This window comes from Pantherophis guttatus, chromosome 4 (assembly GCF_059756535.1).
Source record: "Pantherophis guttatus breed Tessera chromosome 4, ASM5975653v1, whole genome shotgun sequence".
Lineage (NCBI taxonomy): Eukaryota > Metazoa > Chordata > Lepidosauria > Squamata > Colubridae > Pantherophis > Pantherophis guttatus.
Genome location: NC_142066.1, coordinates 32,880,491 through 32,907,645, shown reverse-complemented (window position 1 = coordinate 32,907,645; position 27,155 = coordinate 32,880,491). Strand labels below are relative to the sequence as shown.

Here is a 27,155-nt window from a genome sequence, read left to right as displayed (position 1 = left end):
TTTTAATGGCTACTTGCTTTATTATGTTTTTCTTAATATACATGCAGCACAATTATTTCATAATAAGTTAAATAATTAAACAAATTTCAATTTTATACAAGAGGATGACAAGAGGAGTCAGCCTGATAAAGTTTCGGATATGGATTTGATTCATTGAAAGGACAGAACAAATACCAAATACATTTGAATGTAGACTCTGCAGTAAATGATTCTAAAATAAGGCCCTGGAGATTCAGCAAACCTAAAAAAAATGGAGAAGGAATGGGGCATTAACCCATGTCTCTGTTTGAAAAGGGCCCCATTCCATGCATGGTTTGGTATTTGAAACTGTCCGATGGGCTGCTATCAACACTTCCTAAAATACCATTTCAGCATCCTTCCAGGAATTTGGAAATCGTGGCTTGTAATCATTTCCAGTTGCCACAAAATGATTCTAAAACTGAGAGTTAACCAACATAGGGTGGGGCCCATCAAGAGACAAATCTGCCAGCCCTCATTTTACAATGCTGCCCTAGGCACTTGATGTAGTTACTAATTGTTGAGGGAAAGTACTTTACTGTTCAGTAAAGTTCAGAGGCACTCTTTATTCTTTCACATACTTGAGGGCTGAACCCACAGCTCCCGGAATCATGGTCTTAGGTTTAGATTTAGTCTTGTTCTCTTTCAGTCTTAAAAATTTCTGGACTCGTCTTCTTACAAGTCATTGAAGAGTTCCAAAGACTGGTTTCTGGTACCTAATATTGACAAAAGGCACGTGTGTAAACAAGGTCGAAGATCCTGAAATTAAAATGATTGGAACTGAAACATTCCGTACATTCTGTTCATGAATTATACACACACACACACACACACACACACACAATACACACACACACACAAAACACACACAAGTTTTCCCTAATTAGCACTGTTCCCTTCCTGGGACACACACAAAGGCCCATTCAAACAAATCCTTTACAAGCTGGGATACTCTAGAAGTACTAGGACTGTAATTCCTAGTTTCCCTTAAACTTTGTTTACAGGTTTGGCTATTAAATTATCGATTAATTTTATAATAATATATTTCTATAATTATTGTGTTGTTCTGATTTGTACTAAACCTTGGGAAAAGCATATAACAACGAGGACCTCGGTTGGAGGGCACCAGGTTGGAAAAATCTAGGGTAGGCGTGTCAAACTCAAGGCTTGCAGGCCAAATCCGGCCCATAGGGTACTTAGATATGGCAGTGCCACTCTGGAAACAGCGAAGGACTGGCTCGCATCGCCTCCGCCAGCGTGCAGCCTACCCGAGCTCCATTTTTGACTGCAACAGCCTCCTGCAACCCTCTGCCAGCGAAAACGGAGCTCAGGAGGGCTATGTACATCCCTCCAGAGCTTCGTTTTCGCTGGCAGAGCTCTCAGGCCAACACAGGTGCCCCCGACCGGAGTGATGTTGAGCTGGCCATGCCCACACATCCCCTGAGATCAAACACAACCCTGATGCCGCCCTCAATGAAATCGAATTTGACACCCCTGATCTAGGGGATATTGTTTTGAAGTATATAGCTGGAGCAGAACCCCCCCCTCCTCCATTCCATTCTCAGCTGAAGAATTACAAGAGCTAGTGGATCACATTCCAAAAAGCTGACTTTTAGAATAATGTCTTCTCTTGCTCTCTCCTAAAGATAGTACATTATTTAAAAAAACCTGATAGGTTACATCGGGTTTTTCAAACTTGGCAATTTTAAGATATGTGGGCTTCAACTCCCAGAATCCTCTAGCCAGCATGGGAGTTGAAGTCCAATCATCTTACAATTGCCAAGTTTGAAACACACTGCATTAAATCACACACTGTATAGTTGTTCTGGATCCTGTTTCACTTTGTGGCTAACCAGATGCTACTAGGTACTAGGAGATTATGCTGTCCTCTTCTTTTAAACAATTCTGCACTGGCAACCATTATGACTAGGGAAGGAACACTGAAAGAATTTGGCACAAGGATCTGCTAACAGCCTCATCACCACCAATCTAGTCTATGATTCAATAAAATAACACACTATTTATATGCAGCAGATTCTGTCCCATTAGCTAGGATTTGCTATTGACATGAAGAAAGTTAGTATTTCTTCTATCAGTTCAGCTTCACTGCATGTTCTCATTTTCTACTATTGGTGATTATTCATTCTGCATAATTTTATACAGTCATTGCCTGTCTTGCTCACCTTCTCCTCCTCATGAAATTCATCCCAACATTGTAAAAAAAAAAAAAAAAACCCTTATTTGGGAATTGCTCAAGGCTCCTAAGGATTTTGGTTGCCACCCTATATTCTGTACCTTTTTTTTTTTTAAGAACAGCATAGATGCATAGCCATCCAAGCCTTGGCTACAGCTGCAGGGCTCACAGAGCCTTAGGGACAGCCGACCACACCTTACCTCCCAAACACACTGCAGGTCCAGTAGGAAACCAGGAATCTGAAACCAGATTAGCAAAAGTCAGGAGAAAGTACCAATGTTCCTCACTTTCTTCCAGAACCTGTCCTCTTATTCAAGATCGCTTGGTTCCCCACTACTAATGACAAAATACTCACAGAAATGAACCATGTTCAATGAAAAATGGACAATCCAGTGTATCTCCTACTCAGTCCAGGAAAGCAGAAAATCTATCAAGCTGTGAACCACAACTCAACAGAGCTGATGATTTATAACACAGAAGGATCCTTGACAATATGAAAATAATTTAATGAAGGCTTCGAGTTCCAAAATCCATCCTGTACCTGTGGAACAAAGGACGGCTAGTTTCCCTTTTCCTCATTCTTTGGTGTTTCTAGAAACTTCCCTGATGCCAAGTAAATAATGTTTTCATGGGTCTCGAGGTCTTCGGAGTGTTTGCAGCTAAATGTCTCACTGATGATACAACCACAACATGAGAACCGGTTTTCCCTAGTCAGTGTCCAAAAATTCATCAAGCATACTATACTCAGGCCTCCATTCCTTCCAAAGTTTTCCCCCTTCCATCAGTTATAAGGAACAGGTATGTTGTCACACAGATCTACATTACTCCATAATGCCATTGGGGAATATTTCTGGTATAATGGGAGCTTCTACCAGTCCTCTTTGTCCAACAGGACCTTTTTACAAAATTCCAGTGCCATAAAGGCTGCTTTGAGATTAAATTAAGCTGACATGTCTTCCCCAAGGAGACGTGGCAAGAGCGTCTCCACTCCCTCAGGCTTTTCCTGCCTCAAAGAAAGCTGTGATGTGGGGGATATTGTTACGGAGCCTTGCTACCCAGTGACCTTTGGCTTTCTGGAATGTGGTTCTCAGCCTAAAACCTTCGACTTCCACTATGTCATAGAGCCACAGCTGCCCATCTTGAGTGACTAAACACTGTAAGGTCCCAGTCTTTTTGTCCCTAATGAACCAAGGAAGGTCTGCTTTAACTGATCTGGCAGTAAAAGTCACAAACTGCAGGATCTGAGCTCCTCAGATGGTGGAGATGAGAGATTTGAGAGAGGACTGGTTGGTGGAAGAAAGGTTCTCATAGCTGTGGCACAGACACGAGCAATCGGAGGACGTCTCGTCATCTCCCCCGGCAACTCCACTCCCATTGTGCAGGGGACGGTGGTGGGGGGCCCCACGCGTTGTGCAGATCACCACACGAGTATGTCGATAGGCTACAGCCCATGCCTCACCCCCAAGACACTGGCAACGGTTCCGTGGCCCTTTGGAGGAGAATGGGACTAAAGAATTCCCCGTCTTCTTTTGTACAAAAAGACAAGTCCTGAAAAAGAGGGAAAAACAGGTGACATGGCCAGCTAGCTCTGATAGCAAAATATCAGCAATAGCCACGCAATCATGCCCAATGCCCCTTACAGAGCACAATCATGAAAATCACTTTTCATCACTTTCCCAGGCAGTTAGCGATACAGGTAGATTTGTTTAACAACTATCTTGTTTAGCAACCATTCACGGTTGCGATGGTGATGAAAAAATAATTGGCACCAGTCTTTGCATTTTTTTACCTTTGCAGGTCTGTAAAGCAAAGGAGAACTAAAATAAGATTGTAAGGTGATTTTAGCTAGAGACCACTTAGTTTAACAACTGAATTGTGAGTCACAATTGTGGTAACTAAACACAGACTATCTGTACATTTCTAAATTGCCTTTAGCTGCCTTTTTCCTTATAAATGAACCAGCTTCAAAATGTAAAATTGACAGCTTTGGGTTATCCATTATTTTGGAGATAAGGTCAATTGACCGATTGTAGATGTGACAATCAGAGTAGTTTGGGGAGATGTTGGTATGCCTCCTCCCCTCTGATCATTTTTCATCCTCCATCTCAACCTTTAATGGTCAGTCCTCTTCATTAATGCTTAGTTCCTTGAATTAAGTGAGTTTGGCTATAACTTGAGCCTGGGGGTGGGGGTGAAATGCCACCTGTTGGGTCATCTCTGGGGTAGGTGCAGTGGTGAAATGTAAAATTTGTTGCTACCGGTTCTGTGGGCGTGGCTTGGTGGGGGGAGGTGTCATGTGACTGGATGGGCGTGGCCAACTTTTTCTTTTTTTTTACTTTTTTAAAGCTTTTTTTTACTACCTATTCGCCGGAACCGATAGTAAAAAAATGCTTTAACAAAGTAAAAAAAAGGTTCTGATGATCGTGCGGCACAGCTGTGATCGTCACAACTTTTTAAAAAGCATTTTTGTCAATCAGCTGTGCCACGCAATCGTCGGAACCTTTTTTTTTACCGTTTTAAAGCATAGTGATAGTTTATATCACTACCGATTTGCCTGAACAGGAGCGAACTGGTAGCATTTCACCCCTGGGTAGCTGGGTCTTCTTTCATTCACCATGAGCCAAAGAGATTTATTTGGCTTGTGGTGACAGTGAGAACAATTAATCAGTGGAACAACTTGCTTCCAGAAGTTGGAGGTTTTTAAGAAGAGATTGGTCAATCCATTTGTCTGAAATGGTATAGGTCTCCTGCTTGAGCAGAGGGTTGGACTAGAAGACCTCCAATATCCCTTACAACTCTGTTATTCTGAACTTCTTTCATACCCATTACTTCCTGGAGCCCTATCTGAGACTGACCTCAAAAATGGAAAGTAGAGGACAGCCACCTTCCAGTATTTTCTAGGAAAGAGACGGTGGGGATATGTTTATCCCTGCTTGTTTTAGCTGTATTCTGAAATATGTCTTTATTTTAGCATGCAGAAGTCTTGCTTTTCTTCATGCAGAGAAGAAAGAAAGAGGCTGAACTGGGCTTCTGGTGCTTATTTGCTAGTTTCCCTGTATTTGTCAGTTTTAATCATTTCTCTTCTCTTCTGGAAGTTGCTCAACAATTAGTCCATCAGATCTTTTTTCTACAGGACATAGCTACCTGCAGTTTCATCCCTGAGACTATTTCTATCCTGATGTCTTCCATTCACTCATTTACTTGTTCATTTATTTTACATTATTTTGATTTGGGAGATGCCAAATGGAGTACCAGCCTACAGAACAGAAACCATATCCTTCACACAGCTTCTACAGGGCAGGGCCAAAAGAGAAAAGATGGCCTCACAGTTGCACTTAGCAATAGTGCTTAAGACTTATATACCACTTCATAGTGCTTTGTAGCACTCTCTAAGCGGTTTACAGAGTTAGCATATTGTCCCCAACAATCTGGGTCCTCATTTTACTGACCTCAGAAAGATGGAAGGCTGAGTCAACCTTGAGTTGGTCAGGATCGAACTCCTGGCAGTGAGCAGAGTCAGCCTGCAATACTGCATTCTAACCATTGGGTCACCACGGCTCCTCACAATCAAGGCCTCCCCAGTTTTATACATTTATCAATGCCACACATACATAGAAAGAGATCGAGTTCGATTGCACGGCTGCACCCACCATGTTGCTAGATCAGGGATGTCAAACTCATGGCCCGGGGGCCGGATGCGTCACATGCTGGCCCCGCCCAGTTTAGCTAAGGGGAAAAAAGTCCCGATATGTCACGTGACGCTGCCGTGACAATGCGAGTTTGACACCCCTGTGCTAGATGATTTCCAAGACCCCTGGTCACATATTCAAATGGAGACAGTTTATCGCCTTGCCTGTAACAACTGTCCCATTCACAAATCAAAACAAGGCCATTCAGCAGCAGCTTTGACAGATGCAACCAAGATAATAGATACCAAAAGTAGTTGAGAGAATGGTCCTGGCGGGGCAGTAAATGTTGGCCAACTACTTTCCCCTCTGTGCTGATTCAGGGAAAAAATGGGTGGACAGCACTTTAACCCAGGAGTGGGGAAAGGTCCTGGGGCTATGTTGGTTGCCCATTCAAACTTTAACATAGGCCTCCTCATAGTACTTGGACTACCACTTCCATCAGGCCAATCAAGACAATATATACCAGGATGTGGAGGATAATGGACCCAGTTCATATGAAGCTAAATAAAATCAGTGAAACCAATTGATTTCCACATTTTTGCTATAGCTGATAAAGCATGCTTCTAAACCGAGGGTCTCAAATTCCATCAATCAAATATATCATGCAATTACAGGTAGTCCTTGACTTATACCCATTTGTTTAGTGACCATTCGAAGTTACAATGACACCGAAAAAAGTGATTTAAACATCTTTCACATTTATGACTGTTGCAGCATCACCATGACCACATGATCAGATTTTGGGCACTTGGCAACTGGCATATATTTATGGCAGATGCATTGTCCTGACGTCACACAGTCACTATTTGTAAACTTCCCAGACAGCTTTTGAAAGCAAAGTCAGTGGGAGAATTCAGATTCACTTAACAACTGTGTTGTAGTGATTCACGTAACAACTGTGGCATTAAAGGTCATAAAATGGGGCAAAGCTCACAATAAATGTTTCACTTAGCAACAGGGATTTTGGGCTCAGTTGTGGTCATAAATTGAGGACTGCCTGCATTTCGTCCTTTTCTTCTTAGCAAAGCTCTTTTGTTTGTTTTAGGTAGGTGAGAAACCATTTGAAGAGAAGCAACAATTTCTATATACCTAAAGTTCCATGAATGAAGCAAAATGATTGTGTAACTAAAATACTTGTTCTGAAAATGCTAAACTTGGGCTTAACACAACTATAGCAAAAGTACCAAGTATCCACAGTAACTTGCATGAATACATTGCACAGAGTCAAAATAACGGAACAGAATAACAGAGTTGGAAGGGACCTCAGAGGTCTTCTAGTCCAACTCCCTGCTCTCTATACCATTTCAGACAAATGGTTGTCCAATCTCTTCTTAAAAACTTCCAGTATTGGAGCAGTCACAACTTCTGGAGACAAATTGTTCCACTGATTAATTGTTCTAACTGTCAGAAAATTTCTCTTAGTGTTGTGGCTCCATTGCCTGAGCTTGGGCTATCGACAGATGCAGACTCTGAGAGTGAGGGAGAGGAGTTGGCAAGGCCTCCCTTTCCAGGACCCTCCTCTCTGGCAATGCCTCCGGAGGACACCGAAGGCCAAAAGATAGGTTCAGAGCCAAGCAGGTCCCCGCAGCCACAGGTGGACAGCGACGAAGGAGATAAGTGCTGGCTGGACCCTCGGCAGAGGCGCAGGGAGAAGCGTGCGCAGCAGAGGGGAAGGCATGCCAGAGATTAGCTGAGTCACTGGACCACACCCCACAGGGTATAAATGTGGGTGTAGTGGCCAGTTCAGTTTGTGACGAGCAAAAACTAGAAATAATCCATGATCTCTGTGTTACTGGACTTCTGCCTGTCTTGTCGGACTGCATTTGGACTAATCCTTGTATTGCGGAAACTTTGCCTGCTTTATCGGAATGCTTGCAGTCTAATCTTTGTTTTGTATGAGTAAAGTCTGAATTGGCAGTTAGCCACTGGGTTGCTGCCAGCTTTATCTTCAAAGATTTTGTCGTGTGGCTTATTAACTCCGGGCCATCTGTGGGGGTGTGTGCGTGGGATGGGGACAGAACACTTAGTTCTAAGTTGCCTCTCCCCTTGACTAGTTTTCATCCATTGTTTTTTGTCCTACCCTCAGGTGCTTAGGAGAATAGCTTGACGCCCTCTTCTTTTTGGCAGCCCCTGAGATATTGGAACACTGCTATCATTTCATCTCAGTCCTTCTTTTCATTAAATGAGAGATACCCAGTTCCTGCAACCATTCTTCATATGTTTTAGCCTCCAGTCCCCTAATCATCTTTGATGCTCTTCTCTGCACTCTTTCCAGAGTCTCAACATCTTTTTTTCATCGTGGCGACCAAAACTGGATGCAGTATTCCAAGTATGGCCTTTCCAAGGCATTATAAACTGGTATTAACACTTCACATGATCTTGAGTCTATGCCTCTGTTTATTCAGCCTAGAGCTGTGTTGGCTTTTTTGGCAGGTGCTGCACACTGCTGACTCATATTTAAGTGATTGTCCACTAGGACACCAACATCCCTCTCAATGTTACTACTGTTGTGCAAGGTATCACATAACAAAACCTGTGCATTTTGTTTTTCTTGCCTAAATATAGAATCCGACTTTTTTCACCATTGAATTTCATTTTTTTAGATGGCGACCAATGTTCAAGTCTGTCAAGATCCTTCTGTATCTTAAGCCTATCTTCTGGAGTGTTGGCTATTCCTGCTAGCTTGGTGTTGTCTGCAAATTTGATGAGTTCCCCATCTAACCCCTCGCCCAAATCATTGATGAAAATGTTGAAGAGTACTGGGCATAAAACAGAGCCTTGGGGTACCCCACTGCATACTTCCCTCCATGTAGATGCAGTTCCATTGAGGACTACACATTGAGTGCAGTTGGTCAGCCAGTTATGAATCCATCTGGTGGTGATGCTGTCTAACCCACATTTTTCTATTTTATCAAGAATAGGTTATGGTCTACTTTATCAAATGCCTTACTGAAGTCCAAGTAAATTATATCAACATTCGTCTAGTCCACTAATTTTATCACTTTGTCAAATAATGCAATAAGATTAGTCTGGCATGATCTGTTTTTGAAAAACCCATATTGGCTTTTGTTTGCTTCTAGGTGTTTGCTGATTCATTGCTTGATTATCTTTTGCAGATTCTTCCCTGGTATTGAGGTCAGGCTGATAGGTCTGTAGTTTCCTAGATCTACTTTTTCCCCCTTTTTTGAAGATGGGAACTACTGTATTTTTCACAGTATAAGACGCACCGGACTATATGATGCACCTACCATTTTTGGTGAGGAAAACAAGAAAAAGAAATCTGCCTCTGACTCCCAGCAATTTTGCCTCATTGCAGCAAACAGCAAACAGCCTGCTTTACTTTCGTTTTTGTTTTCAGCATAGCTTAATTAGTACAAGGAAAAAAAAAAAATCTGCTCCAGCAATTTACCTCCTTGCAGCAAGCAGCAGAGTCCTGGGCAAAACAGCTGAGAGCAAAACAGCTGAGAGTTTGAAGGCCAATCCAATCAACTTTTGCTAATTAGACTGTGCTGAAGCTGAAAGGAGCTGTTTCTTCTTGCTGCTTGCTTCAAGGAGGTAAACTACTGGGAGGCAGTGGCCACAGGGTGGGGGTCACTGGGTGGGCGGGGCTACATTTGGTGTATAAGACACACCTAAATTTTCACCCCGTTTTAAGAGGGGGGAAGGTGCGTCTTATACTCCGAAAAATATGGTACATCAGTCCTCTGGCAGTTCCCCGGTGCTCCAGGATCTTTAAAAGATATAATTCAGTGGTTCTGAGATCTTATCTGCCAGTTCCTTCAGAATCTTGAAGTGTAATCCATCCGGTCCTGATGCTCACTTACCATTTTCTTCCCTATTTTTAAGTCATAAGTGGTCATAAATCAAGGACTTATGTGCTTGATGTGCTTTTTTTTCATGGGGCTCAGGGAATTAGCCAGTACCCATGTAGCCTTCATATACCTTATTTTCAATCTCTGGGCCTTAAATTACTTTTTCCAAAATTTATTCCCTTTCATCCTGCAAAACAGGAAAGGAAGTCACCACTCCTTGTTCCAAGCAGGGATGTTTGGACTTCCATTCCTCCAAGAAATTGGAACAACAAATTACACATCTCCCAGTCAGCTCGGACCTACCTCTTGCGCAAATGATATGAGACAATGATGATAGCTAAGATGAAGGTGCCTGTGGCCGTGTACATCACCCAAGCTGTGTCACAAAAGAACAGAAGAAATCAATGTGTGTTCAACAAATGTTGAACCATTAATCATGCTAAACATAACAGCCCTCCTCAACCTGGTGCCTTCCAAATATATTGGAACTCAAGACCCTTAATTTCCTGCAACTAAAAAAAAAAAAAAATAAGAAGTGATCACAGAACTCCAAGCCAGGTTCACTTAGGCTTAACTGGGGCAGTTTTAAAACCCTTTATTGGCCTATCTGTAATTGCAAAACCTCTGCCACTAGGTGGTGCCAAATTTAATATACTGAATAGTACCAATGTCTTCCAGATGGGGTAGATAATGCAGAGCAGCAACCTCATTATTCTGGAGGAGACAGAAGGCTAGAAGATGACACCCAATTATATAAAATCCCAGATAGCCTGATGGACAAGAGGAGTGATTTACTGATGCCAATGTTCCTAAGAACATGGCACAAACTTCAGAAATGAAGATACTTGCCATAAAAATATGTGTCACCCAGTATACTTCTATGTATGGTATGTATATATACACACATCCAGGTTTGCATGAACACAAGCCAACCAGAAACGTAGCCAAAGGAAGGCCCCTTTTATTGACAGCATGCATTCCATTCTTCTTTGACTGCGTCATGGAGGTATATGCCAAGCTGAGAAATTTTGGCTTCGGCTTGGTGTGTTCTTCTTAGTCCCCCTGGCTTAACTGACAGATTTGAAACTGGCAGAGCAACACTTTAGTAGAACTGAAATCAGGTAAGGCAGAGGCTGAATAGAAGCCAAAAAGGGAGTTTTCCAAACCACTTTTCCCATTCCCATAAAGGCAGCAGAAAAAGATGTGCCAAATAAGCACATATCTATGAACTTGCTAACTTTGCATTCACCGTGCCCTGTTTTCTTGCACAGAGACCTGATTTATCTTGCTTTTGTTATTTTCCCATGCAATAGATTCAAAGTCTTGTCCCAAATAAGAGGTTATCTGCTAGGATCCTGGAGGTGTTCATTCACCCAATTTGAAGTACAAAGGGTACTTATATACATACATACTTTATATACGTATGTACCGGGGTGAAATCCAGCAGGTTCTAACAGGTTCTGGAGAACCGGTAGGGGAAATATTGAGTAGTTTGGAGAATCGGCAAATGCCACCTCTGGCTGGCCCCAGAGTACAGTGGGAATGGAGATTTTGCAATATCCTTCCCCCAGGAGTGGGGAGGGAATGGGGATTTTGCAGTATCCTTCCCCCAGGAGTGGGGAAGAATGGGGATTTTGCAGTATCCTTCCCATGGAGTGGGGTGGGAATGGAGACTTTGCAGTATCCTTCCCCTGCCACACCCACCAAGCCACACCACGCCCACAGAACCGGTAGTAAAAAAATTTGGATTTCACCACTGATATGTACTTTGTACGTATATAAAGTATACGTGTATATAAAGTGAATAGAGAGCCAGTTTGATTCAATGATTAAGACACAAAGCTAAAAAGCAGAAAATCATGAGTTCAAGTACCACATTAGCCATGAAAGCCAGCTGGATAACTTTGGGCCAGTCACACTTTTTCTCTCTCTCAGCCCAACCCACCTCACAAGGGTTATTCTTGTGGGAAAAAGCAGGAGGAAGGTGTGTTGAATATGTTTGCCGCCCTGAGTTATTTATAAAAATAATAAAGGCAGGATAGAAATAAAATAAAACAAAATAAATATCAGAATGAGAATAAGAGGTAACCTCTAATGCAATGTTTCTCAATCCTGGCAATTTGAAAATGTGTGGACTTCAACTCCCAGGCTGAGGAGTTCTGGGATTTGAAAAATCCACACATTTCCAAGATGCCAAGGTTGAGAAACATTGCTGCAGTGGTCGATTGCAAGACTGTGATGCCCCAATTTCATCTTCCCACAAGCTGACCAGGGGATTAGGGGAGTTGCTGTGCTGGCACATCTGGAGAGAGACCGTATTAGGAAAAGTTGAGCTGCACATCAACCTGTTTCTTCTCCCTAACACGATTATCTGTTTACAATGACTGTATCCCTTTTCAGTGTGTGTTTTTTTTTTTGTTTATCCTGCGTCTAATTTTACAGAGCACTAAATATTTAAATAATTACATATTTTCTTTCAAATATTCCTTTACAGGCAGTCCTTGACTTATGATCATAATGGAGCTGCCCATCATGGTCATAAGTCGTGATGGTTGTAAAAAAAAGAATCTGTCACAAAACTGATCTGATTTTATGACCTTTTATTGCTCTAGTCATTGAGTGAAACATCAGCAATGGTTTACTATGGGTGCAGTTTGGCCAAAAACCAAAGGTAAATACTGGGTTTTGGCAAAATCACAGTGGTACAACCACGGTTTATGCAAAAACCATAAATGCAACCTGGTTGCTAAGCACCCAAAGTTGGGTCACATGACCATGTGGGGGGGGCAATCATCAGAACTTTGAACCTGGTCATAAGTAGCCCCCTCTGGTAGGTCTATTGTAACTTCAAACAGTTGCTAACCGACCGGTCAGAAGTTGAGAACTACCTGGTACGAACTCATTTAGAAAAATACACATTCCAAATGTGTGGCAACGAGAGAATACAGATAGTCCTTGACTTACAACATTTCATTTAGTGACCGTTCAAAGTTACAACGGCATTGAAAAAAGTGACTCATGGCCGTTTTTCACAGTTAAAACTTTGTAGCATCCCCATGTGATCAAAATTCAGATTCTTGGCAGCTGTTTCATAACTTATGACCATTGCTATTTCCCAAGGTCACGTGGTCACCTTTTGCAACCCTTTGACAAGCAAAGTCAATGGGGAAGCCAGATTCACTTAACAACCATGCTACTTAATTAGCAACTGCAGCGATTCACTTAACAACTGTGGCAAGAAAGATCATAAAATGGAGCAAGCTCACTTAACAAATGTCTTACTTAACAAGCAAAATTTTGGGCTCTATTGGGGTCATAAGTCGAAGACTACCTGTAGATAGCCTTGCTTCAATTCATAATCGGCAAAAGAAGGAATGGTTTGTATAAAAACGTGAAAAGAACCCGTTCCTCAAATGTTCCTTCTCTCCATTTGAAAAATATGTTTTAGATACTTTTGGAATAAGTTTTAGAGCTCCCCAGTGGGTTTCTGTTTCTTTGTTTCAGCCAGGAACTATTTATGGGAAAAAGATATTCTGCAAAGAATCAATAGGGAGAATGCAAGGTTGGGGATCTGCTTTCCATCCATACTTGTTGCTCCATTCCAAATTATCAGCCTTGAATATATCCAAACATCATCACTGTGGGAGAAAATGCTGAAAGAGTGCTCTGCTTAGAACGGTATTTCTCAATCTTGGCCACTTGAAGATGTATGGACTTCAACTCCCAGAATTCTCCAGCCAATGCTGTTGGCTGGGGAATTCTGGATATTGAAGTCCACAAATCTTCAAGGTACTGAGATTGGGAAACACTGATTTAGAAGATGGATAGGATGTATTAATGTATTAATCAACATTCAGTTAGGAGGGATAATATGTTGGTATGTGTTGGGTTTTTTTTTTAAAAAAAAATTCTTTTTGATGGATTTTTTAAATGTCTTGATTGTTTTGTGTTTTTTGTCCTTTCTTGGGGGGGAGTTTTGTATTTTAACTTTCTTTTGAATAAAAATAAAATTATGACAGGAAGAAGATGGAAAGGCAACATTTTTAGCTGTAGACAAACCTAGGGGAGATATATATATAACAAAGCCTATATACTGTCACTAGAGATGGGATTGAAATCTCCTTTACATTTTTCCAAGCCTGGAAGGCTTTAAAAGGCTTTAAAAATGGGGGAAAAAGTAGATTAAACCTTGCTATGCCTCATCTATTATGCATATTTTAAGAGCAAAATCAGGCAGGGGCAGTTTTAAGTACTGTGATCTGGTGATTCTTCTAAAAAAATTAGTCTGAAGATGCATGCCCACTAGTGGTACATACAGTTGGCTCACCCTAGATTCAGAAGAAAGAAACAGATAGGAAAAATAATTTTGCAAATGAATTCTCTGCTTCGAATTCCACTCTTTCAAATATTGTAAATTTAAGGGCACTCTGGTTCTCTTAGCAGGCATAACTAGAATGAGTTCCTTGGTCCAGGGCAAATCTACAGTGTCAAAGAATCTGTTTATATAACATATAACAGCTGCACAGTATAATATGCCCCCTCTAATCTAGTCCTTTACCTCCTACCCCAATGGCAGAGTCATTGGCACTGTAGGTCCAGGTTGAGTTCAGCCAATCAGAAGAGGTAGGGGTCAGACGGGATCCATCCCCTGGAAGGGTCCGTAAATTGACCGAGGAAGCTTTCAATCCTAGAAGGAAATCAGAATCATGAAGGACTTTATAGCGGATGTTCAGCTTAACTTCTTATCAAAATCTCAGGCTTTCCTGATATGTTAAATGGTAACGCCAGCCTCACCAATTTTGCATTGATGAGAGCTGTAATAAGGCCAGGTTGCACAAATGCAATAAATGCAACAAATGCAGTTTATTAGTAACTTTTTTGAACCCCTAGAGTCTTCCCCATACAGAGAACCCATTTTTCAGTTAGTGGAAGCTCTGGACTGCTGCTTTACAGAAAGGTTGAATAAAATACAAGAAATTAAATCACCCAACCAAGCAAAAACTTCACTGCAAAAGCAGCCAGATCAAAGAGTCTTTAAGATTTGGAGATGCTCAACAGCAAAATGTCCATCTGATTTTTTCTTCTCAATGCACAATATATCAATTTAGCTTTTTTTCCCCCATTGAAATTAGTGGCCCCATAAATGTGAATACCTAGAGATATATTTTTATTTATTACTAGGATGAAAACTACTGATCCAACCACTCATTTCAAAGACCAAACCATATCTTGTGAAAGCCTGGCACAATTGTGCCTCCTAGCTTTCCAAATTCAGCTCTGGCCATCTCTATTAAAAGAGATCTCTGGGGACACAGAGATCTCTTTTAATAGAGATTACTGATCAGATTACTGATCTGGGCCAAAGAAAGATTCAAAGGGATGTCAATAGAAACTGGCCTACATTAACCTTTGGGGATATATTACAAAAATTAATTAAACTAAATGTAAAAACGTAATTAGAAAAAAAGGTAATTAAAAAATTTGAGGACATTACAAAAAAGATGTTGAGACTTTGGAAAAAGTGCAGAGAATAGCAGGTAGGATGATGAAAGGCCTGGAGACTGAAACTTATGAAGAATGGTTGCAGGAACTGGGTATGGCTAGTCTGGAGAAAAGAAAGACTAGGGGTGGTATAATAGCCAGTATTCCAGTATTTGAGGAGTTGCCATGAAGAAGAGGGGTCAACTTATTTTCCAGAGCACCAGAAGGCAAGATAAGAAATGATGGAAACTAATCAAGGACAGAAGCAATCTGGAATTAAGGAGAAACTTCCTAAAAGCAAGGACAATTAACCAATGGAACAGCTTGCTTTCAGAAATTGTGGGTGCTCCATCACTGGAGGCTTTTAAGAAGAGACTGGACAGCCATTTATCTAAAATGGTACAGGGTTTCCTGCTTGAGAAGGGAGTTGGACTAGAAAACCTTTAAGGTACCTTCCAGTTCTATTCTGATTGATTGATTGAGAAACATTTTTCATACAGGCCAGATAGCAATAAATTTGCTAAATAAATTTGGTAATAGATTTCTGGTGTTTCTCAAGAAATCCTGAAATATGTACCAAGACAGAACATCTCTACTCCTAACACATATGGATCTAGAATCTACTAATTGGGAAACAAGCACAAGAAAAAAAGATTACAGGCATTGGATTGAGCCCAGAGTGCAAGGGTAAGATGTCACTAGTACAAGTGAGTACAATCCATCACACAGGTCAAAGGTATCTATGGTTACACTGCCTGAAAAGTTGACTTCATTCATCTTGCTAAGATGGTCTTCCCTGTCCCCCTCTGTGAGCAGGGCCACTTGGGAGACAGAAGGGGAGGTGGAAAGAGAAATAACATCATCATATAAGTTTTAGAACTTTCCTCTAACATTTTAGTCAGGTGACCGCATCATCCAGAAAGCCAATTCAGTGCCTACCTCGATACAAGATGGCAAAGCCTTGGGCTTGCAGAAACTGGTCTGATTGGAAGGAGAGAGAAAGACAGTCCGTGGGGAACAGCAGAGGTGCAGCTGGCCTTCGGCGCCCATCAAAGTGGGCCAGTAAAAGATTGCTGTGTCCATCCCGGACCTCTAGGCGGTCGTTTGGATCACGCACATCAAAGATCTGGAAGCTGAGTTCTATAGAATCATAACCTGCAGGATAAAGGACCCAGCTGCAGTTGCTGTTGGCCTCATAGTCATCTGGGAACTGCGGAGAGTAGATCACTCCAGACAGATCACTGAAGTTCCCCTGACAGGCCCCCATGGAGACTGGAACGGGAGGAGAAAAATCAGAACAGAATTGCAATCAATATTAAAGGAAAAGCCTCTGATGAATCGAGCTCATCTTCAGGTTATGAAATTTAGATATTTTTAAATTTTTAAAAAAATGATCAAATACTGAAACACAAAGAAGTGCAACATCAACATAAAAGGGTACTTAATAGCTAAGTTACAAAAACTCTGTATGTTGTATAATGATGAAAATAAACTAAATATAACAGAACAGAAAATAAAAAGAGTCGGTTTTAAAAGATCCAAATGCATGTAAAATTCATTTCATGTTGATATGAGATTATATCAGTCTTTAAGTTTATCATTAAATCTAGACCATATAGAAACATATTGCTTCGCCTTCTTGTTTTTGGAATAAAAAGATTTCAAAGATAGATAACGGACTCATGCTCATATTCTGAATCAATTCTTTAATATCAGGAGGATAAGTTTTATTTAAATTATATAAGATCATTCACTTTACCAAGCCCTAGGTTTAGGGTATAGCCAAACCTCTTCATAAAACACCAAATTCCTTTCTTTAGGAATATAATAAATATTTCATTTACATTCCATTTCTTTTCAAAATGATGTTAAAAATATTTATAATGCCAGTACAAAAAAAAATCTAATGTCCAACCTTTTAAAAACTTTATTTGAGGAGTCCGGTATGCATAAAATAATATGTTCTGTTGAATTTCTTAAATTCTTAAAAATAATAATAAGTATGTTTACACTTTATTTAAAAAGCTGCACCCTTTGATTTTTCCAAAATTGAATATTCCAATTCTTCATTCCACAGTACAGATATATAATTAAAGCTAGTCTTCCTTCTATTTTTTAAATTCCATATAAAACTGAATTGTTGGGTTCACTTTAAGTGCTGCATCTCTTAAGAATCTCAAGACTCAGGTACGTCTAAAACTGCTAAAAGCATCTGGGTTGTGCTGTTTTGTCAGTACATGTTTCAACAATATATACTGCCAAACAGATGTTATGGGTAAATCATATTCAGAATACAATCTCTCAAAATATTTAAAACAACTACTAAAAATCAACTGACTTAAGGTATTTTATCCTTTGTTTGGTCCAGACATTCAAGATCCTCTTCTCTATTTTCAAATTTGGATAATTCAGCATTAGTTTCCTATGTGGTTATACGTCAAAACATAAACACTTTCCTACCTTCCAAATACGTTTAGAGAGAAATCCACATAATGATTTAATATAATGTGTTACTTCAGACAATATCTCTTAAACTAGTTAATATTGAAGGATTTTGATCAACCATAAATGTCTAATTAGATTAGAACCAGGAAAACCCAAAGTCTATTGTCCTCAATAGAAACTCACAGGTGATTCTCTTTCAGACAATCTTTGGTTACTGCTACGGAAGTACAGTGGAATCTTTTTCTGGACCTTGACTTTCTGGAAAAAAATTGAACTAGCCTCTTGGCCCTTTCTTCTTTGTCTACTGGAGAGCACAGAACTTCAACCAGCAAATTTTTCTTTTTTGATCAAAGAAATATAGGTAGTTCTCGATTCACAAGAGTTTGCTTGGTGATCAAAGTTACAACGGCACTGAAAAAAATGTGACTTACTTCAATTTTTTGCACTTATGACCACTGCAGCATCCCCATGGTCACGTAATTTACATTCAGATGCTTGACAATTGATTCACATTTATGACGGTTGCAGTGTCCCCACGGTCAAGTGATCCCCTTTTGAGACCTTCTGACAAGCAAAGCCATTGGGGAAGCGGGATTCACTTAACAACCATGTTACTAATTTAACAACTGCAGTGATTCAATTTATAAACGTGGCAAGAGAAGTCGCAAAATGGGACAATACTCACTTAACCAATTTCTCGCTTAGCAACATAAATTTTGGGCTCAATTGTGGTTGTAAGTTGAAGACTACAGTCTTTTTATAGTAAATAGAGGTTTGTACACAGGTAGTCCTCACTTGCCAATAGTAATTGGAATTGGAAACTCTGTTGCTAAGTGACTCAGTTGTAAAGTACGTTAGATGACAACACTGACTTGTGACAGCAGTTCTGGCAATCCCAGTTGCTGAATCTTGCAAAGGTTACAATGTCCTGTGGTATGTACTCAGCATTTGAGACCTCCTGCTGGCTTCTCCATTGACTTTGTTTGTCAGAAGTCGACAGTGAAGATCACAGGTGGCAATCATGGGACCGCAGTATGCAGTGACATGCAAGCTGGTCCACCTCATTCCGCCCCATCGTAACTTTGAATGGTTGAATGAATGGTTTTTAAACAAGGACTATCTATTATTACAATAACAGAATCTTGCAACTCTGAATACATCTCCCTCCTTTTATCTTCTTGAGAACTAGGGAAGGGTTTGTCTGAGACATTTACACACACTACATTCTTGCTCTGGGCTGAGGCCTCTTTTATCTGCCCATGGCCTTGGTATCAGCTCTTCCTCCTATCCCTCAAGGTCATTCCCTCTTCCCCCAATGGCCAGCAGGTTGCACTATAGAATTTAATTTTTTTTTCCTGATTGCTATTGTCAGCAAGACAAGATAGGTGATGAAAACCCCCTTTCATACACATAACAGGACTGTGAAGATGTCCATAACAGTGGTGGGTTGTCCCCGGTTCGCACCAGTTCTATAGAACCGGTAGTAAAACCGGCAGGAGGCCCCACCCACTGACCCTGACATCATGAAAATGCTTCTGCGCATGTGCACGGCTCCGTTGCACACCGGTAGTAAAGCTAAGTAGAACCCACCCCTAGTCCATAAAGTATTGCTTGGGAAGCAGTGAGAATTGCCCAGCTATAAGTAGCAAGAGGTAAGGTCCAGATATGAATATCCCAGGAGACAAGACGAGATTTCCAACATTTCCATGTTTCTGCTACACCTCTCTTAATAACTCTATTGAGTTCTCATTAAACTGGAGAAAGGGGTTCCTCTCATTTTTAAATTTACCCCGCCTCCCACAAGTGTATAACCAATATTCTTGCCCTGACATATCCTACTTATTATTATTTATTACATTTATACCTGATTTCAGTCACATACAATTCCAGGAATTGGTATTCACAATAAGAGCTATGTGCACCACCCATGTATACTCAAAATTCAGTGTAGACCTTTGAACCTGGATTGCTGCATAGCCTTAATGATTATAGAGGGCTGGTGAAAGCTGAATGGGAGCAACATGCCTAAGGCTAAGCAGTAAGCACTTGGCTGAACTTAGATCTCAATGGAGCTTGTCAACAGCTATAGTAGTACATCCTACATCATAACGCTAAAGGCAATTAACAGGGAGTATTAAACATTGCATCCAACTATCATGGAGTTGTTATAACCTGGCCAAAGGTAAGAGCCACCTACATGAACAGTTGGATCTTTTCCTATGCAAGCAATATTCTTGCATCTTGCAGCTGGCTCAGATTTAACAATTATGCTTCATAAGCTCATCCATTTCTGTGTGCAACCTTGGAGATAAGAGGGAGGTGGAACCCAGGAATGCAGCTGTTTACAAGAACCATATGCATAAAATAATACTCTGAATAGTTAGGCAGCTCCCTTTGATGGGATGTACAAGTGCTTGATTAAACTACCTCAATTTTACAGAACTTTTGCAGAGCATCAATTCTACTTCCCAGTCCCATTCTACCACCCCCACTAAATTTGGAAACAGAGCTGAGATTATTCCACTCCTTGGAACTCTGAGGACAAGCAAGAATACCATAAAGCCAATCCCTCAAACTAACCAAAAGGTGAGCACAAAATATGCCATCCATTTGTTCTTGACCTGTGCCCTGAGTTACAGCAGTTCCAGGAGCCACAAACTCCCTTTGCCTCTAAGCCAAACTGAAAGGGGGAAAAGAAACCCAAATTGTTAAGCCCACCTCCATGTTTTCCATACATGGTGTGTGCTTTTCTGGTTGGGCATTTTGTAAAAACATCCCTAAACTACTGGTATTAGGGAAAACTCCTTTTATGTATAGTCCTCAACTTATGACCACCATTGACCCCAAAATTTATGTTGCTAAGTGAAAAAAATTGTTAAGTGAGTTTTGCCCCCTTTTATAACTTTTCTTGCCACAGTTGTTAAGTGAATCAAGTGAATTTTTTGGAGTATAAGACGCACCTTTTTCACCCCTAAAAGGGGATGAAATTTTAGGTGCGTCTTATACACAGAATGTAGCCCCGCCCACCCACTGGCCCCCACCCTTTGGCCTCTGCCTCCCAGCAGTTTACCTCGTTGCAGCAAGCAGCAAAAAGAAACAGCTCATTTCAGCTTCAACACAGCCTAATTAGCACAAGTTGATTGTCCCTTGGATCGGCCTCCTGACTCTCAGCTGTTTTGCACAGGCCTCTGGTGCTTGCTGCAAGGAGGTAAATTGCTGGAGCAGATTTTTTTTTTCTTGTGCTAATCAAGCTATGCTGAAAACGAGAATGAAAGTAAAGCAGGCTGTTTGCTGTTTGCTGCAACGAGGCAAAATTGCTGGGAGGCAGAGGCGGGGCAAATTTCTTTTTCTTGTTTTCCTCACCAAAAAAGGTAGTGTGTTTTATACTCTGAAAAATACGGTAGTAACACATTATTAAATGAATCTGGTTTCCCCATTGACATTGCTTGTCAAAAGGTTGCAAAAAGGATCATATGACCCCGGGACATTGCAACCGTCATAAATATGAATCATTTGTCAAGCATCTGAATTTGGATGACGTGACCATGATGCTGCTGCAACGGTCATAGGTGTGAAAAATAGTAATAAGTCACTTTTTTTCATTGCCGCTGTAATTTTGAAAGGGCACTAAACGAACTGTTGTAAGTCGAGGACTACCTGTATATGCATTTTTTTTTCTCTGCATATAAATTCTCAAAGTCAGCATAATGCTGTAGGGTGCTGCCTGCCCTTGTGTGGAAATTTCTTAAAGAAGGTGGAAAAATGTTGCAGGGCAATTTTGAGGTATGGTGAAACTTGCTAGGAGAATTAAGATTGGGTTCGCTGATAAGATTGCAAAATCCATTAGATCGAGGCTTCTCATCCAGGAGGATACATACCAATGGTGGCATGCAGAAGCAGTCAATGTGGGATGCAATTCTCCTCCCCAAATTGAGAAACAGCCTACAAGATAAAGGGGAGGATGCCAAAAAAGAGCAAAACAGCCAGGCTCTAGTTTTAAGATGAGGCAGGCATATTAACAGTCCTGAAAATTCAGGACTAGAGTAACTCCAAAAGGTTTGGGCTTGGAAAAAAGATAGTCATTTAGCAAGTTTTTTATTTTATATTACATACCATATTTTTTTGAGTATAGGACACTCCAGAGTATAAGACACACATTAGTTTTTGGGGAGGAAAACAAGAAAAAAAAATTATGTCTCTGCCTACCAGCATCCATCGGTATTCCTCTGGCTCGCTTCCTTGCAGCAAACAGCAAATAGCTTGATCAGCTTCAGCAGTTATCACAGCCTGATTCAGCACGAGAAGCTGATTGGCAGTTGGATCAGCCTCCCGGAATACCGCCAATCAGCTATTCCAGCCTGTGGGGATCGCCACAGTTCATCACCGCCTCCGCGTATCACATTTTCAGCCTCCGCATGCCCCAATTTTTTGGCCTCCGTTCATTGCATTTTCGGCTGATTCCAGGCAGCGGGAATCACCATGGTGGCCACCAATCCCCACCATCTGAAACCAGCAGTAAATTTAAATCTCCAGAGGTCATAGGGTAGATGTATATAGTCCAGTAAATATTTTCAGAGTGCTTTAAATGGATATTCCCAGGCTTGTATATTTTCCTTTCACCAGCAGGTGGCACTCTCTGGTTAATTTTCAATATTATTACTAAAAATCTAGTTTTAATTATTTTAAATTGTAATTCAATTATAAAAGCAGTGTTAATTTTTTGAATCCATAATTCCAGCATTTTAAATTGCCTTCCCAATGTCACGTCTTTCCAATTCAAGAGTCCAATTTCCTACATTTTTGGAGAATTTTTTTTCTTTCTCTTTAATCCTTTCCTTTCGGTCTGATAGTTTTCTCAAACACTTTGAGAAAACACTCAAAGTGTTTGAGAAAACACTCAAAGCAGCGATCGCTTTAACAGATAGTTCTGAGTAAATCCTAGATTTCTCTTTTGGGGTTAACTTTCAGGTTAAAAAAAAAATCCTCTCACCCAGTTCCACACTGTTCACAAAAATCCACTCCAGCTCAAAGCTTAGATGGTCATCAGCTGTCCCAGCTTTGTGGCAGCCATCTTAGGCTGTCTCTTCTCATCGTGGCTGAGAGGGAAAGTAAGCCCCAAGTCAGGCAGGAGAGTTGTAACTCTCTGAGACCTCGCAGGCATCCATCTTTGCTTCATCACCCCTCCAAGGCAGCTTTAGCTCCTTTAAGAACCCACCAACGAGGAGAATTCAGCACAGAAACGCAGAGACCAGCTTTCTGTGTCCGATCTCACCGCGAAGTTAACCAGAAGTTCCTCAGGTAGTCGTTGACTTATATTGTAATTGAGCCCGGAATTTCCATTAGGAAAGAGGAAGGGCTTTCATCATGATATCTTCACCCTGCTTCTGTCAATCTGACCCCTCTTACCCCTTCTTCCAGATGCTGTCTGAAACCAGGTTCTCTGATAGATGGAATTTAATACACAAAGGATGCTAATTTGAGGATCGCTATCCTAGAGCCTGTTTAGTGTTGTGGCCAAGGCATCAGGGTAGAAACTGGGAGACCATGAGTTTTAGTCCCATCTTAACCACAAATCCAGCTGGATGATCTTGGACCAATCACTTTCTCTCAGCCCTAGGAAGAAGGCAATGGCAAATCACTCAAAAACCTTGCCAAGAAAACTGTAGGGACTTGTCCAGGCAATCTCTAAAAATCAAACATGATTGAATGGAAGAAGAAGAAAAAAAACTCCTAGCGAATGCCAAGTAGAGAGGCAAGATTCCATGTATAGAAAAACAATCCACCCAAACCTCCATAGAGCTCCACCACTGCAAATCAGTTGTGGGAACTCATTGCCATGTTGCGAACTGCTGGACTGGCATGACCGCTACACCTGAAGGGCTCCTCCTGAGTTGGCTGTCAGTGAATTTGGAAGGCAGAAAAAAGATGTTCACTGGATTCTAGGTTAGGAAGACACTCAGGTACTGGCTGTTTAGAGCAGTGTATCTCAACTTTGGCAATTTTAAGATGTGTAGACTTCAACTCCCAGAATTCCTCAACCAGTATGCTCGGTCAGAGAATGGCTACCTAGAACTACCTTCACAGGTGGGTTTCAGCAGGTTCTGACCAGTTCTGGAGAACTGGTAGCAGAAATTTTGAGTAGTTTGGAGAACCGGTAGTAAAAATTCTGACTGGCCCCGCCCCCATCTATTCTCTGCCTTCCAAGTCCCAGCTGATTGGGAGGAAATGGGGATTTTGCAGTATCCTTCCCCTGCCACGCCCACCAAGCCACGCCCACAGAACCAGTAGGAAAATATTTTGAAACCCACCACTGACTACCTTTAACAAATGTTCATACAGAGAAGGGATTCTGAGTAGCACAAAAGCTAAAGCTCTTGACAACTGGAGCCATTCTCTCCCAGGCCGTTGACTTGTTGAACTCAGGGGCTAGCAGAATGAGATTAAACGTTGCTAAATATGTGCAGCCATTGCAAAGGAGGCAAAATTAGATTATCTGATTGTGGAGACACTGGACAAGGGTATGTTCTACTCACTCTCATCCCTTTTGGCCTTTTTTTAATCCCCCATGTAGTCACACAAGTATATTTGTATGAAAATCAGAATGCTGTCAGAGATGATGACACTAAAGAAAATCTTTAGGATGTCACCTAGATCTCAGAATGAGCCATTAATCCCTCCTGAATCTAGTTGCATGGGTGTCAGCTGTCCAGGAGGAGTTATTTTAATTTAATCTAATCCTAATCAAATCTGCAACTGTTGAGAACTAAATATGAAATGCCTGGATCATCTTAAGCTACCTTTCCTATTTATATAGTAAGCAACTCATGAGTCCCCAATGACCAGACAAATAGATTGATTGAATATGTGACTCTCCCTCCCCCAATGTTTATGCCAATATATGCCAGCTCTTGAGACAGACCTGGTACAAGTACTGTAGTCCTTGAGTTACAAGTATCCATTTAGCAACCGTTCAGAGTTATAATGGTACTGAAAAAAGTGACTTATGACCAATCCTCACACATACATATACAACTTCTCTGCAGTCATGTGACCAAAATTCAGGTGCTTGATAACTGGCATGTATTTAATGCCAGGATAATGATGGTTGCATTATCCTGAGGTCATGTAATTGCCGTTTGTAACCTTCCCAGCTGAAATGCCAAGTCATTAATTAATTTGGATTAATTTGAAAACTGCTGTGATGTGCTTAACAATCATGGCAAAAATGATCATAAATAAAGTGTGATTTGCTTAGCAACAGAAATTCTGGTCCCAATCATAGTTTTAAATCAATCATAGTTTTAAATACTATCAGTATTAGGAATGGGACGATTCACAGCCGTAAGGTGGGCATGAGTGGGTGGGCGCAGCCATCTGGGCACTACAGATGGGCGTGGCTGGGTGGGTGTGTCCAGATTGATGCAGAGGATTAGGTGCAGCTGGCTCCAGCACAGATGACTTGGGTGGACATGGCCAGGTGAATGCAACCAGGTGGGTTCAGAACAAGTCACCCTGGGCAACTGGACGTAGAGCCAACTCGGCGCCACACCAGAAAAAAAAAATCACCCGGAGACATGCTGGCAAACAGGAAGCAGGAAAGTGGCAAAATTTGAAAGGCAAGGGATGGATTTATCCCCCTTCCCTCACTTGCAGAAACATTCCGGGTTTTTTTTCTCCTTTATGAAGAAAGATTTCCCTGCAAAGTTTAAAAGGGAAAGGAAGAGGGGAGCTAGGTGGATCGAGCTGCTTAATTTGATGAACCATGCAAAGAAGGATCCAACTGTCCTGTTAATTTTTTTTTATCAAAACTGTTCCCCCCACCATTCTGGCTAGGTTTTATTTTTTATTAAAAAGTTTGTACATGACACATGATATTTCAAACCAGTACTATTGATTTTACTTTTAAGATATTTTGAGGTAAAAGCGGAGTCAATTTCATATGTCTGTCTATTTAGCATAGTAAAACCAACAAAGACATTGAATAGACTAGGGTGAGGGTATAAAACTGAGAGCAGAATAAGCAAAGGACTCTGAAAGTGATAGATAGCAGCCATCCTCATCATATTGCTCCTAGAAGATACTGGTGAGCTGGAAGATTTTTTTTTCTTTTCCTTTTTCAAATAAAACTATTAAATTTAAAGGAACAAAGAACAATTCAAAAGAGAAAAACAGATTTAAAAGGCCGAGCTGGAGTTTGCAATTACAGAGCTATTAGTCATAAAAAACACACAAACTTTTTTAGCACCTTCCACTTCTCCCACAATTACTCAGTGTGCATCTCACACACATATTCTAAACAAAGCCTTGTTGTGTTTGTCATGTGCCTTCTAAGTTGCAATTGTATTATGGCAAACTGTCAGTACTCAGCCTCACATGTGCAAGGAGCTCCTACATAGTGGTAGATCCCAACTTGCTATGGTTGTTAAAAACTAATTAAAATGGAAATAATACTAAGCTGCAAACAGCCTTTGTCAAGAGTTAAAATCAGGAAGGGGCCCAGCTGCATCTTAAATAAACAGGAAGACAAAACAAAGTTCTTGAAAAGTAACACTAGTTAAAATAAATAAATAACTGCATTCCAGATGTTGAGAACATAAAACTAGCAGGATGGAAGCAAATTATAGCCAACGGCCAAAAAAAATACTATCCTTCTCTCCTATACCAAAAAATATGCAAGAGCTTGTTCCTAAAATGTCCTTCCTATTTATAATGAGGGTTATGGCACTTGCAAATGAAACTTGCAAATACACTCTCTGCTATGGCAAAATATGAACTCAAGCACACCCCTGCATCGTTAACAATGGAAGTTTTCTAAATCCTAGGTACAAAAGTGTTGTGCTGCAGCATCAGTTTCCTCAAAAGAAAACACAATTTACACAGAAGAGTCTGCAGGATGGGAGGCTGTCATCTTAAATGAGGAAAACAAAGATGCACCTTCAACAATGCAAGCTCATTTCCTTTTGCACGTGTGTGTAAGGTCACACAGTACACACAAAAGAGTTCATCATTTTAGCATGACATTGTTTTTTCAGCTTGCATCTATCCTTCTTGCCTCAGATGCCTCTGAATCGATGAATGTCTCTTCTCAGTATTTCATCTCACTCAATTTCATGTAACTTTATCCTCTTCTCCATAGCCATCAATTTACTCCTCCAAGTGTAAGCGGCATTTCCATGCCAGTGTCCATATTAAACCTTATCTTATGCCAGTGTGATGGATTTAGCAAGGATTTTACCTTCCATCCTGTAAGCTGATGGCACTTCTTCCAACTGGTTGTCATTGCCCTTCCATGATTCTGTAAACTCTCTGTGAGGTTTTCAAAAGTGACCCAATCCAATGAAAGAGGCTGAAAAAAGGCAGGAAGCTGGCACTCTTCTACCTTTCTTGTTTCCTTTTCACATTTTCATAACAAGATTTTTTAAAAAAACAAAAACAATCCTGACCAGCCCTGTGCATGGTGCAACTATATTAGATGAACGAATGGTGGGGAAGGGAAGAAGAGGGAAAATTCCAGCA

The 27,155-nt window shown here is 40.9% G+C and overlaps 1 protein-coding gene across 3 annotated transcripts in view; it reads right to left on the bottom strand.

The window, feature by feature from the left end:
• The window catches only part of KREMEN2 (kringle containing transmembrane protein 2), a 50,199-nt gene continuing 23,044 nt past the window's right edge, over positions 1 to 27,155 (bottom strand). The window contains exons 5-10 of one of the 3 annotated variants that reach the window (XR_015733706.1): positions 16,134 to 16,466; positions 14,272 to 14,400; positions 10,017 to 10,089; positions 2,568 to 3,760; positions 2,314 to 2,451; positions 1 to 734 (exon numbers count right to left, since the gene is read on the bottom strand). Coding sequence is in view for 1 of the 3 variants with exons in the window: in XM_034423416.3 (XP_034279307.1) it covers positions 3,463 to 3,760; positions 10,017 to 10,089; positions 14,272 to 14,400; positions 16,134 to 16,466 (833 nt within the window). In the remaining 2 variants the exon portion in view is untranslated. Of the gene's footprint in view, positions 3,761 to 10,016; positions 10,090 to 14,271; positions 14,401 to 16,133; positions 16,467 to 27,155 lie in introns of all 3 variants that reach the window. The other 2 variants (XR_015733707.1, XM_034423416.3) reach the window with 2 other exon arrangements.